The sequence below is a fragment of the Dendronephthya gigantea genome, unplaced genomic scaffold (assembly GCF_004324835.1).
Source record: "Dendronephthya gigantea isolate DGI-Jeju-01 unplaced genomic scaffold, DenGig_1.0 000009F, whole genome shotgun sequence".
Classification (NCBI taxonomy): Eukaryota; Metazoa; Cnidaria; class Anthozoa; order Malacalcyonacea; family Nephtheidae; genus Dendronephthya; species Dendronephthya gigantea.
This window is the reverse complement of record NW_021163019.1, coordinates 1343646-1362300: the sequence shown is the minus strand read 5'-3', so window position 1 is coordinate 1362300 and position 18655 is coordinate 1343646. Positions and strand designations below refer to the sequence as shown.

Here is an 18655-nt window from a genome sequence, read left to right as displayed (position 1 = left end):
TCACTAGTTATTCCGAATTTTCACAAACTCAAAATGTTTCGGGTATATTCTAATATTCTCATCACAGTTCACCAGGCAAAAACCAGCTGAGATTAATTTTAGTGCTCTTAGTGAAGTAATTTTTTTTTTACTTGACATCCAGGGCTTGGATACAATAACTGTATCGCCGTTAGCGTTTCACTGTCACTGCATGACCGCCGTGCCGGTGTAAGGATAATCTAAATGTTCACTGTTCCGGCAAAATCGCCATTTCTGGTTGGCCTGATATCGACAGACTCATGTCTAGACTACATGTCAGTGACCTTTCTGTCCGCACTCTTGTGAAAAGTACTATAATAAGGCCCTGTGCTAGGCTTTTAGGATTATAGATATTTCAGATTCTTCATATTGGATGACGGATTTTTTGAGTCCGAAAAAGGAGATGATTTTTTCTATCCTACTTTAGAGACATTTTCGTTTTCAAAAATGGAGTACAGATTATTTTCAATAATCCCGTGCTGTGGATTGTGGATTGTGATTGTCGAGAACTTCCGTAACAGGACGCGCGCGACTGACAGCGATGAGCAGCGCTACCTCGTTGTGGAGGGATTATCTGCCAGCATATCAAGTTGCTGAGTTCCTAACATGCTGAGAGTCTGTCCATCTGGCGTCTGGCTGTTTACTGGGTTTCGTCCAGCAACATTTCCCCAGTTAGCGCGTGATTCGGGGTTTTGAAAGTGATCATAATTGGCCAATATTTGGCTCTCCTCTTGCCTCATTTTCTTTTCTTCCAAAACCTCTTCGTTTGCTCTTCCTACACGCCAAAACATGTTAGAAAAATCAGTATTCTGTTCATTGCAAATATTCATCTTTAACATACCAATAAAGGGTACGACTGTATAACAGATACAACAATATACGTATCAAAATTTCTCAGTAAACACTTCTTAAAGCTTTTTCAATTGAAGTATCTTGCATTTGTTACTGTCGTTTGTAAAAACATTAAGTTCTACACGTGGAACAATTAACAATACAGTTGAGAAATTCTGTGAAATGTGAAGTTTCAATTGCAGAAGTGGTGTGAATTTTTCTAGTGAACACCAGGTATGCATGATTTGCAGTAGTATATGTTTGGCATTTTTGCAATATTTGTAAACACACCTTCAAAATCTCACTAAATTTGGAATAAATGATTACTTTTTCTTACTTAAAACTTGTCTTAACTAATATTCAAAAACTTGTTTAATATTCAGTAAACATACCAAGTTCCTCTTTGACTTCCTGTTCCCTTTCCTTTTGATACGTTTCATCCAGATTCTTGCCAGGCATTGGTGGGTTACCTGTGCCGAGGTCCTCGCCAGGTACCGTTGCACCGCTCTCCGCAGGCGCAATGGTTTTGCTCATTTGTAAATTCTGCAAACCTTGCAAGATTGCTTGGCGGTTGTAATGTGGCATACCCAAGGCCGCGCCGTTCATCATGGGACTGGTACTAGATGGTTTTCCCCGATCGCGGGCTAGCAACGCCTTGATAATTCCAATCAAAAGTGCGTCGCGTTTCGGCTCAGAAATTCGATTCAGCACCGATGCATGGTTACTGAAAGCGTCTGTTGGACGAGCAAATTTTGACGGCAGAAAAAGTCCGTCTTGGTTTGGCTTCAAGGTAGGAAAGGTTTTATATTTCTGAGTTGCGGGTGGAATATTATTAGGCTTGCTTGCAGGCACATTGTTCTGGTTGCCAGGTTTAGAATGTCGAAGGACAACTGCCGACGACTCCCTTTCAGATTCGCTTTTGGTTGGTGCTTTTGAGCTCACTATGGTTGGCTTGGGAGTTGAACTTGATTTTAACAAAAGAGCTTTAATTTTTTCAAGCACCATCGGGTCATCACGTCCTGGAGAAGTGGCTGCTGTATTTTTATTGGCCAATTCACCTTGTGACACATTTGATTTTTTGGGACTCTTCGAGGCAGTTTTGGAAGAGGTTACAAATAGCTCGCGATTTTTAGCCGGGTGTATAATCCCGGCTAGGATATCGCTGCGCATTGCCCCGGGTTTGATCCTTGTTCGAGTTTTTCTTAACGAGGCCACGATCGGAGTCGGAAGCTTTCGCAACGGCAGATCCTCCGAGTCATCATCGTCGTCTTCCGAAACCTTGGCGACAATCAGCGAAGGTTTCATGGGGTTTTTTCGATGAATCATTTCGCGATTTTTTGGCCCCTCTTCTTTCATATAGCCCCTCAACTTCATCACGGAGGGTTTGGTGGGGTGTAATGACCCCACCTCATCTCCCCTGTGCTCGTTCTCCGAGGCTATAATGAGTCTCCCAACCGTCATGTTCTTCGTTTTGTTTCTCATAACGTGTTGAAAAGCATGAACACGACCATGAACCTCAACTGGTAGTTCATCCTAGAATAAAAACACACGAAGTAAAAGGAATGGACTCATGATTAATCGCAGCCTAAAATATTTCAAGTTATATTTTGATCACAGTTATAAATATAATATGAGTAGGGCCACTAAGTCTCTCAACGTGACTCCCATGCATTCGTTTTGCCAGAGTAAGGGCCTGTTTACATAGAACGAGTTATCCCGGCTTGGCGAGGTAAAAAGCGCATCACATCAAAGGCTTAACCTGATTAGTCTTTCATTATATGCAGTTTTCACCTCGCCTAGCCGGGATAACTCGCTCCACGTAAACAGGCCCTAATGGTGAACAAACCAGTTCCACTTTCCTCCGCAGAGGCTTGTGAACCAGTTCTCAGTTGGATGAAAGTAAATTAACATGTCATCGACTGGGCTGCCCATTATTAACTACAAACTCTCTTGACGAAGATTAAACGCCGACTGCAAATGGCAGTTCCAAAACGCTACATTTTTTGTCAGTTCAAAGCACTTGCTATGCTACTGTATTGCTACATTTGATGTCAAGTCAGCCACCTCAGTAGAGAATTAATTTTTTTTGCAAATTCATTCATGAAAAATACAGTAGAACGTGATCAAATAGGGGATATTTAGGGATAAATCAGAAGCAATACAGAATACCCAAGGTAACCTACTTACCCCAGAGTTTTCATCGTCCAGTGAGCTCGTTACTTTGTGTTGAATATCCATCGATACCGTCTTGCCATCCTTTGCATTGGCAATTTTCAGCATCGCCGAGATGTCTTTGTCGGGAATGTGAACTGCTTTCCAATTTCCCCCTGCAATATCGGTCAGGTTGTGGATCTCAAAACGATCGCGTTGCGTGCCATGGATTGTTCGATCGGGTAGAACGATTGGAGGACTGGTACCTAACGTGAGAGCATGTGGAAAATCGTATCCTTTTAAGATCAACTGTTCGTTGTTAGCAGTTCTGTTCTTCCGTCGAAATTGTGTTTGTTTGTCGTAATACGTTGTAGGACTGTCTGCTGTTTCATGTACGTAATTTCTTATCGTTCTTGTAAAAGTTTGTTGAAATCTCACATCAAATTGTCTTTAGTGATAAGACCATTTGTTCACAATTAAACTAAAAGGGTCGGAGTAATGTTTTGCATACAAAAAAAAGACAAAATAGCAAAGAGAAACGCAACCGTGTTTATTACAATTCCTCAACTATTGACTATTCTTATAAAATTTGAACAATCTTTAGTTTAGAAAGCCCCGCAGAAATTAAGATTCTGAACTCATTGCTTAAAAATTACCAAAAAGAACACCGTAATGTGGAATACAGTCAATTCATATACCAGGCGATCTGAAATGGCTGGAAAACTCTGGGACTAGTTGTCACTGAGTAAAAATCTGTTTCTCGGTTGAAATGGTTGAAACAAGCTATAGTTTTTATAACCGTAAAACATAATCACAAAATTTCGAATAGTTTCATCATTGATAATAAAATGAATGTTCATTTTATTATCCATGTTTTCATAAAGAATAGCAAGAGATATAATTGAATAAATGTTGGATTTAGAATTATGGAATTCTATTTTGACAACCGTTCTGAGCTCATATGTTAACCAAATAGTTAACATATGAGCAATTGGTATATATTTATATATTTATACGTATTTGTGATAAATGCTTGGGTACGTCGATTGAAGGTTCAGGGGCCGGTTATCAAGCCCGTTTAGCTTAAACTGTGGAAAAGTTCAAAATAGAAAGCAACTCTATCGTTTTTTTCAACAAGACAACTAAATGCTTTTAACCTTGATACAAAGATACTGTTTACTACATATTCAGTGCATAATATTCAAGTTGACTCACTCAAGAGAGATCTAAGAGTGTTATTTAATTTTGACTTATCCACCGTTTAAACTAAACGGGCTTGATACAACCGGCCTAAGGATTACTGTACTTCATAGATTCTGCTATTTCCAAATCCCTTAAAACCAACAACATTCTCAACGAGTTCTTGCATCCTCGTAATCCTCGTATATCGGCTCGCCATTTTGAGGAAATTCGACAATTAAACCCAGAACACCATCAGTTCACACGATTTCTAAATGCCATCCGTGTTTACGCTTTCTTGGTAAAATTGGTTCGAAGCAATGGCGTAAGGTAAGCTGGGTAACTGGGATACTCCGTCTGAAGTAACTGCAGTTGACCTGGGCTAACCACGCTCACTTCCTGACCATTGTAGTAGCCGACGTCTTTGCCGGCTCTCGCCGTGGTTCCCTCGTTTACGACACGATCCTCCAACGATTGCATCTTGTACCAATTGTTGTTCGATTCATCTTCGATGTCTTCCGATTGTTCGCTGTATTTTTTGGAAGGAATGGTTGTTGATTTTAGGAATGCTTTTGATGTCCGTCTTACTTCCATATCTAAAATGTAAAATAAGAAATGGATGATTCTAGCGAAAGAAGATTCTTGGCATGAGAAATGACGGGCTTGCCAGTCAAAACGTCCCCCCGTCAAAACGTCCCCGGGTCAAAACGTCCCCCCGTCAAAACGTCCCCAGGTCAAAACGTCCCCAGGTCAAAACGTCCCCGGGTCAAAACGTCCCCGGGTCAAAACGTCCCCAAGTCAAAACGTCCCTGAGGACACCAGTTAACAATGAATAACTCTTATAACTCTTAAGGTATAAAGGGCCATGAAGGGTATAAAACCAGTCTAAATTTATATCAATTCCCAGTTCCAACATGCAGTCATTAACTTTATTTTTAATGCATTAACCGTCAATCTAGAGCTTAAATATATAAATAAGAAATTTGAACATACCGTTTGTTAACTCCTTTAAGGATTTAGCTGGTCGACTTGGCCGTTCTTTCACGGTATTCGACGAATCCTTGACGTCTTTCAACGATGACACATCGTCTACTTTTTGTGCGATGTCCAACAGTCTACTTGTTGCCATTAATTCGTCATCGCCGTTCTCGAATTCCATTGGCGCAAAAATATTATCACCCGGTTGTTGATTGGCTGCTGGCTCCGCTTTGGCGTCAGCTTCGTCGCGTGCCAATGACGTAAGTTTGTTGGCCGGGGGCTCCTGAATTGAGTTCCCGTCGTTACTCGGACTTTTGAAAAGCGTAGGGCTTTGATTTGAGTCATCTTCGTCGGGTAATTTAGGACTCTCATTGATGCCACCGTTCGGTTTTAACAAAACAGTGGATGGATAAGGTGAATGTTTAAACTTACCGGACTTTATTTTGATCAAACTTTGCGCTAGTTTGTCAGTAGTTGCATCATCAATACCGTCTTGTAACTTTACGCTCTTTACAACGTCTGATGATTCCTCTGAATTTTCCCCAGTATTTTTTAACACCACCTTTCCTCCGTCCTCTCCAACCGCCATAAGGTTTCCAATGTTTCCTGGGAGATCTCCACTTAGTTTGACCTTCGTTCCACTCTTATCTTTCACTTTAAGATGTAAGTCATAATCTCCCCCATCTGATTGGTGGCTATTTTTAGAATCGTCGTCATCATCCCGTTCGGGTGCAACTCTTTCCAAAGTCAAAGTGGCATCATCGTTTGCATTTTTTGATTTATCCTGGAGATGTTTCTGATGGAATCGCTTTGGTTTCTTGAAAATTTTTCCAGAATTCTGCAAATTCTCGGAATCGCTGACGTCGTCATTATCACTGTTAGAGATTTCGGGATACTTTTCGGAATCGTCAACGGAATTTCCAGAAACTTTGTTATCATTTTCGGAATCACTTTCCGTGTTTTCCGACACCTGTAATTCTCCATTTGTGTCTTTCACGTCTTGAACTCGAACTTTCGGCTGCAAATGTTTCCGTGGCTTTCTTGGAATTATAATCAGCTGAACGTCTTCATCTTCCTCTTCGTCTTTGCTTCGAATATCTTCATTATCGTCGTCCTCATAGGTCGATCCATCGTCCCGGCTTTTTCTGTGAATCACCTTCCTAGAATTTCCCTTTTCCTTTATGAATCGTCCCAACCAATTTTTGGATTGTTCGCTTTTTTCTATAAACCTATTCCTGGAACTCTTCTTCTTTTCCCGAAATTTGCGTAACTTATTTTCACGCCATTTTGATGATTTTTTATCAGAATTTTTTATGACGACCTTTGTTATTTTGCTATGGCGAGCGTTTGTAAAATGGGCAGATTTGCGAGGTGGTTTCTCTAACGTTGTTATAAGGGTATCATCGTCTGTTAAATGTTGCAGTAGGTTATGTTTGTCAGTTGAAAGTTGATCACGGTCAGTAGTTCTGCTGTTAAATTTTCCTATATGTTAGTAGAAATAGTAATTCGTTAAGTATGTTCATGAAGTATAAGTACTTCAATAAGAATAATCAATTATAATATCCGATAAAGCAAACTTCAAAGAAAAAGGAAACTTTTAGAATGCATTTCATTCTAAAAGTTCCGGTTTAAACCTCACCGACACAGTTTGAATCTTAATGTAATGCATTCTCAAAATGTCTTGCTATATTTCGGAATTTACTTTTTCAATACTGACCACGTTTTAAACTATCGTCTGCATGGTCATTATTTTTATAACCTTAATTGACAGACAAATAAAGAAAAAGCTATGCATATTTCTCAGGACAAAAGTTTTGCAAAGAGCTTGATTTTTATGAGCTCCGATCAAATTTCACCAACAACGCATTCAAAAGATGCTTATGTAGTTATATTTTCAATAAATACTACCGAATATAAAAGATGAAATTATAATTTTAAAACAAACACGATTTATGAAGTAGACAAAACATAAACATGCTTGAGTAGTGATTACTCTACATTTCACGATCATCAAAATTTGTACAGAGGTAAATTGCGTGCGATTAAAACTTTCAAATAGAGACAGAACCTTGAAAAGGTTCAAAAAAGCTGAATATTTTTTGCAAAAATTAAATCGAAAATTCAACTAGAGTTTACCCTGTTCATCGCATAAGGGCTTCTTCATGGTTCGATAATTTTTAAAAAATCATAATTAAAGACCGTACGATTGCCCAGTGAATATGCAACAACGCTTAAATAAACAACCTGTTTTATTTGCACAAAACAAAAAAACTAAAATATAATCAAAATGGCTTTTATTTGAAACGCTTTTGAGGACCTTTCGTAGGCGCGAATTGAGCTAAAATCCCAAAGGCCTGTGCGAAGAAAATTTGTATTTAGCGCACTTGTGCAAATTCAATTACCGCTCCCTCATTCAACAAAACTCCAAACTTCACTTACCCGAGGCGAAACAAAGCAAAGTAACAATTAATCCCGATAAGAAATAAGATTCCAAAATCTTTCCCGAACACATGGCTTCTCGAACTGTGTATTTTCACATTGTAATTTCCTACGGAAGCATCTTCCGATTCGTACGAGACTCCCAACGTCCGCGTGCGCTGTTTGACACGAGAATTTCCCCGTTAAATATCGCAGTTTGTAAATCGTATAATATTGGGACGATCGTAGATAGTGATCCAGTGACGTCACAACTATCACGTGATTCGTTACAGGTGTCATTCGTGGGAAACGCGAAAGGTAAGAAGGTCCAGTCATGAATCCAGAAGTGTTCTAAACACTTCTATAGTTTTTCTTGAATTTTATCAAAGTAAGTCAACTAATGGATGAAAGATATTAGCTATTTGGCGGTTTCAAAAGTAATTCAGTTTTGTAAAAACAATTTGTTATCAGTTAAAAAAGAAATGATTGTGGTTTATTTAATTGACTATAATTGTTTTCGGATTAAAAGTAAAATCGATGCTGCTTTAAATTTTCGTTTGACATAAGTCTTGATTATATATAATTTTTCATTTGCAATATTCACTTCGAGATTTTACTACAGTCAAACCTGTTTTGAACTGCCCCATATTGTAAGACCCTATACAGCAATGGATCTTTACGAACATTTGTGGCTGTGCAGCACTATATTAATCAGCAAGCAACGCGTGTAAATTTATATCATATTTGCGAGCAAAGCTGTATTGCTAATCACGAAACGTGTGGTTGCTAATTGTAGGCATAGCTTTTTCAGATTGTGCAACTAAATACCCGACCAAAAAAATACCACAAAGGCCATTGAAGATGATAAGCGTATTCAAAAACTAAGGGCTATCATTAATTACGAAGTATGGTCTATGGAAATAAACATAATCATAAACATATAAATGTTAGCGCGTTGATTATTTTTGTGAACTGCTACAATGTTGCAACAACCCTCAACAACCCCAATAATACCATTGCCTCATTTCTCACAAGACAGACAATGCTATCAAAGTAGACATCAATGGACATCACATGCTATGCTAAAAACGCCATTTTCAGTGATGCGCTGAAAATCACCTCAACGGAACACAGCTATGTATTTGATATTTGCGTCGGAATTAGGCATGGTCAATTTCAGACGAGCATATTTGATCCACCCGCAAACCACCAGTTTCAAAATAACTGAAGCAGAGCAGGCTTAAAATCCTTATAACAAACAATGTTATAAATCACGTTCATCGGACTAGCAAAATCTAAAATCTCTTCGAAGTATCAACGTTTTTATGAGCTAGCAGATCGAAAACTCATTAAAAAACTTTCTGTTTGAACGTCTGTGCTTGATCGTACCTGCTTCGAAGGAATGACGTCATCTTTCTCGCTCCGTGCAAAAATCGCTTAGCGTGCGAGATCGTGAAAATGTAGTGAATAAAATCAAAATTTATGGCAATTTCTAAGGAAATATAAATTATGTTTTTCGTGGGTACCCATTGAAAATGGTTAAAAACTACGGTTTGGTTTTGGGTTTGCTGTGGGCGGTCTACAGTGTTTGTACTGGAGCTCCGTTAGGTAAGTAATCTTCAACTTTTTTTATATGTGAATCTAAGATTGGTCCTTTGTTGACAATTTTGTACCGTACAAGGTGAGGATGTATCACTTCTCTTTTATATATATCAACACGAAAGAAATATGATATGATTCCCAAGAGTTTCGAGAGAAAATGCACTTTTCTATTGATTCACAAATGCATCATGATACTTTTAAGATAAGAAAATAAATGGCTAAGTTACCCTATCGATATAATTATCTGTTGGTTTCTGGATTGACTGAGTTTGAAGGACACTTTTATCGATTTACAGACACAAGCCAGTTCCTCGCCCACTGCTAGGCTGCACGAAGCACCCTGTGTAAAATTTAATACGAGCGATGTTTTGGTTAGAGGGTAAATGCGAAAGCTCGAAGATTGCTCAACGCCATTGTAGATTGATTATATAAAGGTCATCACGGTGCCGCTAGTTGCCTTACAAAAGCTATTAGATTGCATGTTTACAGGACCACATGGGAAGAACAGAACTGCTGTCCAGAGTCATGGGCAGTACAGCATCCAGCTAAACTAATGTGGCCTGTTACACATGTTTAAACCGCTATATCGTAGTCGATTAAAAATTTACAAAAAAATGTTCATAATTCCGACAGGTCTTGTATATACTTAGGCACGGTTTACACTGTCAAAGTTTCTGTGATAACAGTTGCAATTTTGCTTTGTTAAATCCAAAGTTTTAAACATTTTGTACTGAATATTAGGATGAAATAACTTAGTATTAGTGTTACAGTTCCCTTCAGTATTTGAACAAATCTTTTAAAACCTAGGATTTGTTGTTTGAAAATTCCAAGTGTGAACACGGAAAATTTGATAGTGTAAATCGGACTTTTAAATAGCAGCTCCTGGCGTAAAATAGCACCTAACCTAGTCAATTTTACTTTCTTAGAAATAACCGAGACCTACCAGGAGTTTCAGTCGAAAAACTCGGCTCCCGTCAGTGGTCAGAAATCAAGAAAAACAGAAATACCCACAAGTAACTATGAACCTCAACCAGGCGTATCAGCGTACAGACCTTCGCTAAGAAACACGAAAGAAATCAGACATGCCTGAAAAAGGACAGATAAAATTCATGAAAACTTTGCTTGGGAAAGTCAAGACGCTTCTCCACAGCGATGCCGACGACGACGGTGATAGCCATAAATCGAAAGAGAAGGACGTCGCCACTCATAAAATACCCGAAAAAATTAGCGCAGTGGCCACGGACGCCGGAACCAATAAAATGTACGGGGTCCTGGGTAACAGCAAAGGGCACAAAACCGACAAATCGGTGAATGTTATCTCGATACCATTGGAGGCTTTGAAGAAAGTTGTCCCGACAGAGAGTTATCTATCTCGGGGAAAGGACCCCGAAGATTTGGCACACTTGCCTAAAAGCACGCAAGTTGTTCTAAAGCCTATCTCAGTAAGACTGGCAAATAACGAAGGAAACAAAGGAATGACCTCGCTGGTACCTGTAGTGTTACAAAATCAGGCTCCAAGGGTTGTTCCGTTTCGATCCGACAGCTTTTTCCCAGACGGTGGCAATAGCGAGCCATACGGTGACTCGAGGCTTCCGTTTATTATAGACCGACACGGGGATATATTGAAACATAACAAGGCGGATGAAAGATTATTTGACGATAACAAAGGTGACGAAGGGTTGTATCGGGATATTGGTCATATTCCCGGGGATATAAGATTCCATCACACCCCATCGGACGACCAGGACGAGGAAAGCAGAAGACCAAGTTTGAGACACAAAAATCCGGGCAGATATCATCACGATAGGGCCGATGATGATGATGATGATGACGATGATGATGAGGACGGTGATGAAGACGATGATGATGACTATGATGACGACGACGATGATGACGACGAAGATGATGGCTATAACGATAATTTTGATAAACAAGCCCGTTTCAAAGATTCACCCCGAATGCGTGAAGAAGAACGGCAGCTGGCTCTGACTAGAAAGCGTCTTTACGACATGCTGCCTGGAAACGATCCTACGTACACATCGGAAAATCGGGGCCTGGGGCTACCGATGCGACCAGGAATGATGGGGATGCCCGAAGCATTTCTGGGCAACCCTATGATCCAACCAGGCGTTGGAATAAATGCGCAAAGAACCTTGATGCCTTTCTTGGGCGAAGCAATGGCCGGGGAGCATGCGGACAATTCGAACGACAGGAGTGTCTTCATGCTCGGAGGGCATGGAACGAGACAGGTCTTTGGGGACTCCAGTTCAGATGAGTCGAACACACCAAGGTCTGCGTCAATGAGTGTTAATTCGGCAGGCTTTACACTGGGTGGGTCGCACGCACAGGCGATGTCACCGAATGAGGTGAGTTACATGATACAGAAGCAACCAGGCTTTGGACAGTTGTCTGAGAAAGATAAGATCGCCCGTCCTAGCGGAGTTCTTTTGAAGGTCAACGGTCACCCAATCGGGGACTCCAGGGAACTGAGGGATCACGTGGAGAACGGAGTGTTGTTGAAGGGTAAGGAGAAATTGATTAAGTCCAAAGGTCCCATGGATGTCAAAGTTTCCAAGGCAACCGATGGCGTGCACTCGAAAGTTGTTGATATCACTAGCGCTGATAGGGTGAAAGTTTTAGAAGCGAAGAGTAAAATAGCGAAGACGCATTGATGATGAAGAGAAGATAGCTGGAAACAGCTTGCACGTGCAGCAACTCGTCTGTGCATGAACCACTTTCTTATTAAAACCACAAACAGATCATGGGTAATTTGAGTAATGATCCAGTTAAAAAAGAAGTCCTGGGTTGGTGAATGGTGGTCAAATTTTTCAACGTTTGCACATACCTTGTACACAGACTGATATTTTTCCGACCCTAGTACGGGACCACATGTGAAGTTTAGTCGATCACGTTACTCCTTCAAATATTCTGGTGTAAATAGGACATCGATTTTGTAATAAAGAAGAATTTTAGACCAAATATCTGATGGAAGATGTTTACTACTAGTGACGTTCTTAAAAGAAAACACGGCAATCGATTTTCTTAAATTTTAACGTTAAAAGGCAGACATATGTCTGGCTTGTTAATTACAAAAAAATATGAAAGGTTCGACGAAACATGTGCATGGCGTGTATATATATCAGACTTCTTTATAACGCACCGCATTCCCGTGGGTCTTTGCGCCCTAACATTCTGTTAGCGCATTCCCATAAGCCATTAGGAGAACATAGATTTGTCGTAAGCGAGATACGGATTAGAATCAAAACACTACTTTCGAAATTTAACGCGAAATGGATAGAAATCCTAGGGATTGCGAATACGAGTGGAATAAAAGTTTGGTCTTTTTATTTTCATCACTGTAATTGTCGTAATTATCTAAAAGTGCTTTATTTTACAGTAATACAAGTCTTGAGCGCTAAATAACATTTACAAATTAAAAGCGATTATTTCTACATACATTATAATTGATCCTAAGTGAAATTAGAGATATTTTTCGCGTCCTTAATTGGCTCTAAGAATATTGCGACCACGAAAAAATTAGTGTCAAGTGCCCGAATCATGCACGTTTTATCATTAAATTTTGCAATCAAAATTTTCTTGTGCAAATTTGGGCAAGTTTGCTCGACAAAGTATGTGCAATATGCCAAACGAAATATTGTCATTATAAATCGTTACACTCGAGTTCAACAGACAACAAATATAGTCGGAATAGTTCTCGAAAGCGCTTGGGAGATTTTGCCGCCTAATTTAGCAACGCAAGAATAATCGGCCATATTGGCATATATAATAAAAAAGATGGCGGCTGTCGATCAAAAAATATAAAATTCTTTTCCAATTTAAATCGGTAAGGACAGCAATGCTAAAATGATTAATAACAATATGTTACGTTGATTAAGTAAGGATTAGAGCTTTTGACGAACGTTCGCATCTGCAAAGTAAAGTTCTCTGTTAAAATGTTTTCTGCAAAAGAACATGCTGATATCAACAACTCATCACCAACCTAAAACTTTACATTTTACAAGACAGCATGCGGAAGCAAAATTTGTCAAAAGAAAGCCAATCCTCGCCAAATTGATAAACATAACAAATATTTTAAAATATAATTGTGTTGTCTAACTGATTTGGGACCGATTTTGGGATTAAAAAAGCCTGCAACGGACCTCAGAATATTCCTCGTCAAACAAGCTCTGATAACTCGAACTGATTAAATAAAAAATTCTGGTTTAGTAAATTCGGCTAAAACATTGTTGCTCATGCAAAAATGTGTGAAAAATTTTTCGCGCGATTCCAATTCCGCGAATTTCATTGCTTTGTCGTATACAATAAACATTTAGAGAAGCGACTTCTTTTCCTTAGCTAGACGAGCAGCAAAATACCACCTCTGCCAGAAACCTCTGTCGAAGATTCCAGTGGTTTCTTTACTGTATGGTAATGTAAAAATGGCCGATAGTTCTCACGTTGCTTTTTGTTCCGAGTAAGTAGAATACAAGCACTTCATCCGCCGCAATTTACACAAGCCTAATTAGTTAAAATTGGTATTGCCTTTTAGGGTAAAATAAAAAAAATTGGCAAACGTACAAGTATATAAGACAACGAAATTCTTTCAAAGTACTTCGCTTCGGCAACTTTAAAAACACATGCAATGCTATATTATATATCCTAATATAATACGTTGAACAGCAAAATAAGATATGTTAAAACTAAAAGAGCTCAGATTAAAACCAATGTTTACGATATATACTAATACCATCGTTCTTGAGCGTTGAACCTCAAACGAATTTCGCCCTTGTGCCGATGTCCGCACGAGCAATGTTCGCAGTATTAACCCATAAACATCTTGACAAAAATTTCAACAGTAAACGCTTCGTTCTTGGTCAAGTTCCGGATTTATTCTTTGCCCACATTCGCTATTATAACCAATGGACAGGTTCGCCTTGTTTAAACGGATTAACACCCTTTCCTTCGGGATTCTGATGCCGATTTGCCAAGCCGCTAAAATCATCACCGTTTACTTGAAATGGGTTCGTTTGTTTGAGTTCGTTCGACCAAGAATTAGTTTGTTCATTTGGGTTATTTTGCGAGGTCATGAGAAGCCCTGCCGAGTGCCCGGACCACTGCATGTCACCACCAATACCGCCGTTGGCGTTATTCATCGTATTAGGCACCGTGGGCGCAGGGTCGTTCATAGACAGCAGGGCGTCAATGTCCGTGGGCTTATTCTTAGCCGGCTCCTCGGCCGGTAGCCTGGGTACGACGGATTCGTCAGCGAGTACTTCATATTTCCCGGGTTTTAACGGTTGCAGCGACAACGGCTGTGAACGGTATCGCAGGGAGGTGTGACGCGTGAAGGGGTTAGGGGTGCTACCCTGGGGCCGCGGTCTCGATTGAAGGTTCAATTTCTTCTCCTTCTTTCTGATTGGCTCCGCCTGAGGAAGGTCCAATCCTATTGGCGCGTTCGAGTGGGTAGGACTCGAAGTGACACTTGGCATGGGACTCCCCTGGTTACTGGATACAGATGGGGTACTAGGGGTTTTGTTGGGATCGATTGAGCTTGTACTCGGCTTGCTCTCTGTTTCCTGTCTTGAAGTCTCAGATGCTGCTTTGTCCTTATTTGATGGTAACCTCATACTTTGCCTCTGTAATAAAAATTTTAAACCATTAACCATTACATAGTTCACACCCCCCATCTCCTTTAGCAATATGTCCTATTTTCAACCCCCCCTTCCCAACCATTCTCATGAAATAAACTTGATGCAGAGCTATATGCTTGTCCCTGAAATATTGCAGGTTTTTGCATATTCACTTTAAATAACAATGATTTGTTAGATAAAGGGGGGTGGGCCTCTATGCAATGGGGAATATCATGTCAAATGAAAATAGTGTTCAAAGTTTGTGCCATAATTTTCACACCAGCTACAAGAAATAGCATGTTCAATTCTATGCAATTCAAGCTTGTTAGCTGTGATAACATTCAACTTTCTGATACCAGGTTTTACCTGAACCTGTTCTTACTATGTCAGTTAGCAATGGCTAGATATTTTTAAATACAGAAAGTGAAATGTTATTGCTATCTCATTTGCATGTCACTGTTGACTTTTTTTAAAACCTCTTTAATAAAAAATGGCTTTCTACTTCAAACATAATTTATGGAGACATATTAAAAGCCATAAGACACGTATATTAAAAGCAATAAGACACATATTAAAAGTAATGATTGCACATCCAGTTGACAATTTCAAAAAAGGTAAAAGGAAGTAAGTTCCAAGGAAAAAAGCCATCTTTTAATTAAAATAATGAAGGCAGCAAAGTCATGTTAAAAACAATGACTCATTGTGTAAACTTCGATTTTATTTCTAAGTTTAGATCAGACACAATGACTCTTCCTGTGACACATTGATTCATCATGTGACACAGAGTCATTGTATCTGACCATGAATTCAAAACAATCAAAACTCTGCATGTAAATCAACCTTTTTATACATCAACTGTATCTTAATTTTCAAGATGGCTTCATTCTTTCTAATTTGCCTTTTTTTATTATACTTTTTGATTAGTGATTTATTTATTATTACACAAAGAGTTAACTTGCAAGCAGCTTTTAATGTTTACACAAGAGAGGAAGCAAAAAAATTATGGGTTTTCTCCCCTTTACCTCTTGATGTTGTTCCTTCAAAGCAACTTGTTTTTGCTTCCTTTGCAAACATGCAGTGAATGCACAGCCAACAGCATGACTCAACCTTTCACCCTGAAAGGATATTAAAAGATTATGCCACATGTTACATATATGCAAACCACAAACATATCAAAGGTCAACTTGTTTGTTTTAAAACCTGCCAGAAATGTTGAATTTCAAGGAAACATACTTTAATATGAGTTAAATTTAAAAAAGGCACAATGCTTTTATTGATAAATTGTCAAGCACATAAAATTGTAATAAGCTAAGTGCAAACAATCTACAAGGCACATGCTGCTGTATTGAGTAAACATTTAAAAAGTTAAGCCTACGTAGTACATAGTACATACCGTGTCACGTCTTGCACTAAAACATTGACACATCCATCTGCGTGAAGTACCGTCTCTACTGATGTAGCAAAATAGTTTCTCATTGTATGGATCTGGTGTGCAAAACGACACTTTTTCAATTGTCTGATCTATCACCAGTTGCTACAAAAAAATCCATGTCCATTGTTTTTAGTTCGTTGCTTGGAAAGAACCACACTACACCCACTTTCTTCGCAATGAAAGAGGTCAAAGACCTAACTTTATGTTTAGATATAACCTTCATTTGACCTGAAACAGGTTTTTCCCTGAAACATAACTTCCTGCCATGCCTTTTGTATTTGCATAAGAAACAGTTCTAATAAGGAACCTTAAGCAATCTATGGGAGTGGGAATTTACAAATCTGAAAATAAACTAATCCTTTGAGTTTTTACTTTCAAAAAGATATTTTCATTTTGAATTTTTTTGATAAACCTGCAAGTTAGCATTTGGGCAAATCATATTCTCCCATAATAGTACCGGTTCTAATTGATTTCTCTCTAAGAAATACTTTGGATACTTTGATGAAAAAGTTAGTTGAAACAAACGAAGAATGATAGGTTAGAAGAATGAAGAAAAAAAGCCCCGAATTACATATAATTGCATACATATGTAGTCATAGGTACAGGTATGAGGAAAGGGAATAACTGCACTTCGATGTAGGAAACAATTAATAGCCGCACCTTCGTTACTCATTGTCTATATCTTACATATTTTTCAAGTTTAAAAAACAGCAAAGTTGTGAAAGACATTTTGAATTATTCACATTGATATTCTTAGGTTACTTGAAGCTCGCTAGGGAAACAATAACAATACACATATTACAATTACTGCATTTATTAAATAAAACACATTTTAGATACGTTGCCCAGTTTGAAATTAATGAAAAAACAATAAAATTTTAAGATTACTGGCCGTTCCTTCAAACGAGACATAACTTTGCAAACGTTTTTTATGCCGTGCGAAGCAATGCGTATTTATATTAGCAACATACTTGCTTGACACCGGCCCACACACCGAATTTAATATCACCTCTTTTAAAGCTGGCTAAATGTTTACGATTTTATAGTGAAACAGCAAACAACCTTGAAAACACTGCGCGTTTTCGTAAAAGATGCTCTTTAAAGACGGTTGTAATAAAGCACAAACGGAACACTTCGTTCTAGAAGAACCTCCCAAGCATATAAACTCTATTCAAAATATAGATAACGTGTCCTGCCTTATCGTAAATCTATTCGCCATTTGCGAATCGTCGCAAGTGTAATTTTAACTTAAATTTCACCAAGATTAGATCGACACAAAAAGGGGCAATAAATAGTCTGACCAATGTAACAAAAGATAGGAAAAACGAGATACTTTTTGTCACAAACAAAACAGACACACACGACGGTTATTACGGTGAGAACAGCCTCACAATGACAGGCAAATATTTCACACATGGGAAATTCGCGAAGCGTACTGCGTTCAAAATAACAATTTTCAAACCTTGGTTTTGTCGTCGACGACCCGTATGCAATCCTCGGTAACTAGCAGAGTCATTTTTCGACTTCGCCTTCGTTTCTGTAAAAATTTAGAAATTGCAAGTGAGTTTCGAAGCCATTAGAAACTTCGCTTCGAATGTCGCTAACACCGCAAGGCCTGTCGCGATATTCCTATTAAATTGTATCTCGTTAAAATCTGGAAAGTTCCCAATATCTCGGGCGAAAAAATGTTAGGATTACTGTAGAATTATACATTCATAAATTGGATAACGGAGCAGCGTAATAACTTGTCGAAAACTTACATTCTTTTTAAGAATTTTGGCTGCCTCACTACATATCTGAGTTCCACGCGACTCTGCCACTTCTTGTGCCCCAAGGTACTGTGATGACACGAAAAACAACACGTTTAGACAACGCTTATAGCGAATAACACAGTTCTAACACGTGTACTAAAGAGGCAAAGGCCTTGAGAAAAGCAAATGGACCTTTACGATAGAGATATATGTAAATTTCTGGTAATATTCGTACCTTAACGGGAAAGCTAATTCCGCCTGATTTAACTTTATGACTGTCGCTCTCCCATTGATGAGGACGACAGCTTTCTGGGACGTGTCTCTGCGATCGACGAAAACTGATAGCACGACGGAATCGTTGCATGATAGTGCTATTCCCGAGGCTGTTCTACAAAGATTTTCGCCGGTAAACTCGCCCAGAACACCCTCGAAATCACAACGCAATCACAAACAAGTTTTGGCAAATATCGATATCGAACGAACGATTTGAAGAACGGAAGCTTGTTGATTTCAGCGTAATGATTCTACAACCGGAATTACTCGGTGTTTTCCGAATGTAAGCCGAGGATGATGTCATACGATCACCCACGCAATTTATGCGAATTTTCAAGATTCTTCGCGAGGAGCGTGATGATGATGATGTGCTTTTAGCAATCTTGTAGTTG

General features: G+C 39.0%; 3 protein-coding genes across 4 annotated transcripts; 1 reads left to right on the top strand and 2 right to left on the bottom strand.

Annotated features, from left to right (window-relative positions):
* Positions 1-20: 20 nt before the first annotated feature.
* LOC114517791 lies at positions 21-7820 on the bottom strand. 2 transcript variants are annotated; one of them, XM_028537614.1, is made up of 4 exons: positions 7597-7820; positions 3037-3266; positions 1242-2382; positions 21-793 (listed from the first exon to the last, which is right to left on the bottom strand). In XM_028537614.1, exons 1-4 carry the CDS (start codon positions 7667-7669, stop codon positions 570-572), a joined length of 1668 nt encoding a protein of 555 aa, XP_028393415.1. In that variant the 5' UTR covers positions 7670-7820; the 3' UTR covers positions 21-569. The 2 variants fall into 2 exon arrangements, with proteins under 2 accessions (XP_028393415.1, XP_028393414.1); XM_028537613.1 differs by lacking the exons at positions 21-793; positions 1242-2382; positions 3037-3266 and adding exons at positions 3548-4775; positions 5173-6639.
* Positions 7821-8866: 1046 nt separating this feature from the next.
* Positions 8867-12182, top strand: LOC114517850 (mediator of RNA polymerase II transcription subunit 13-like). Its single transcript, XM_028537680.1, has 2 exons — positions 8867-9183; positions 10104-12182. The coding sequence occupies exon 2, from the start codon at positions 10260-10262 to the stop codon at positions 11847-11849; it is 1590 nt and encodes a 529-aa protein (XP_028393481.1). The 5' UTR covers positions 8867-9183; positions 10104-10259; the 3' UTR covers positions 11850-12182.
* Positions 12183-13737: 1555 nt separating this feature from the next.
* Positions 13738-18521, bottom strand: LOC114517671 (protein numb homolog). The gene is made up of 6 exons (XM_028537455.1): positions 18226-18521; positions 18000-18077; positions 17702-17776; positions 16201-16341; positions 15830-15922; positions 13738-14813 (listed from the first exon to the last, which is right to left on the bottom strand). Exons 1-6 carry the CDS (start codon positions 18352-18354, stop codon positions 14088-14090), a joined length of 1242 nt encoding a protein of 413 aa, XP_028393256.1. The 5' UTR covers positions 18355-18521; the 3' UTR covers positions 13738-14087.
* Between the last annotated feature and the right edge of the window lie 134 nt (positions 18522-18655).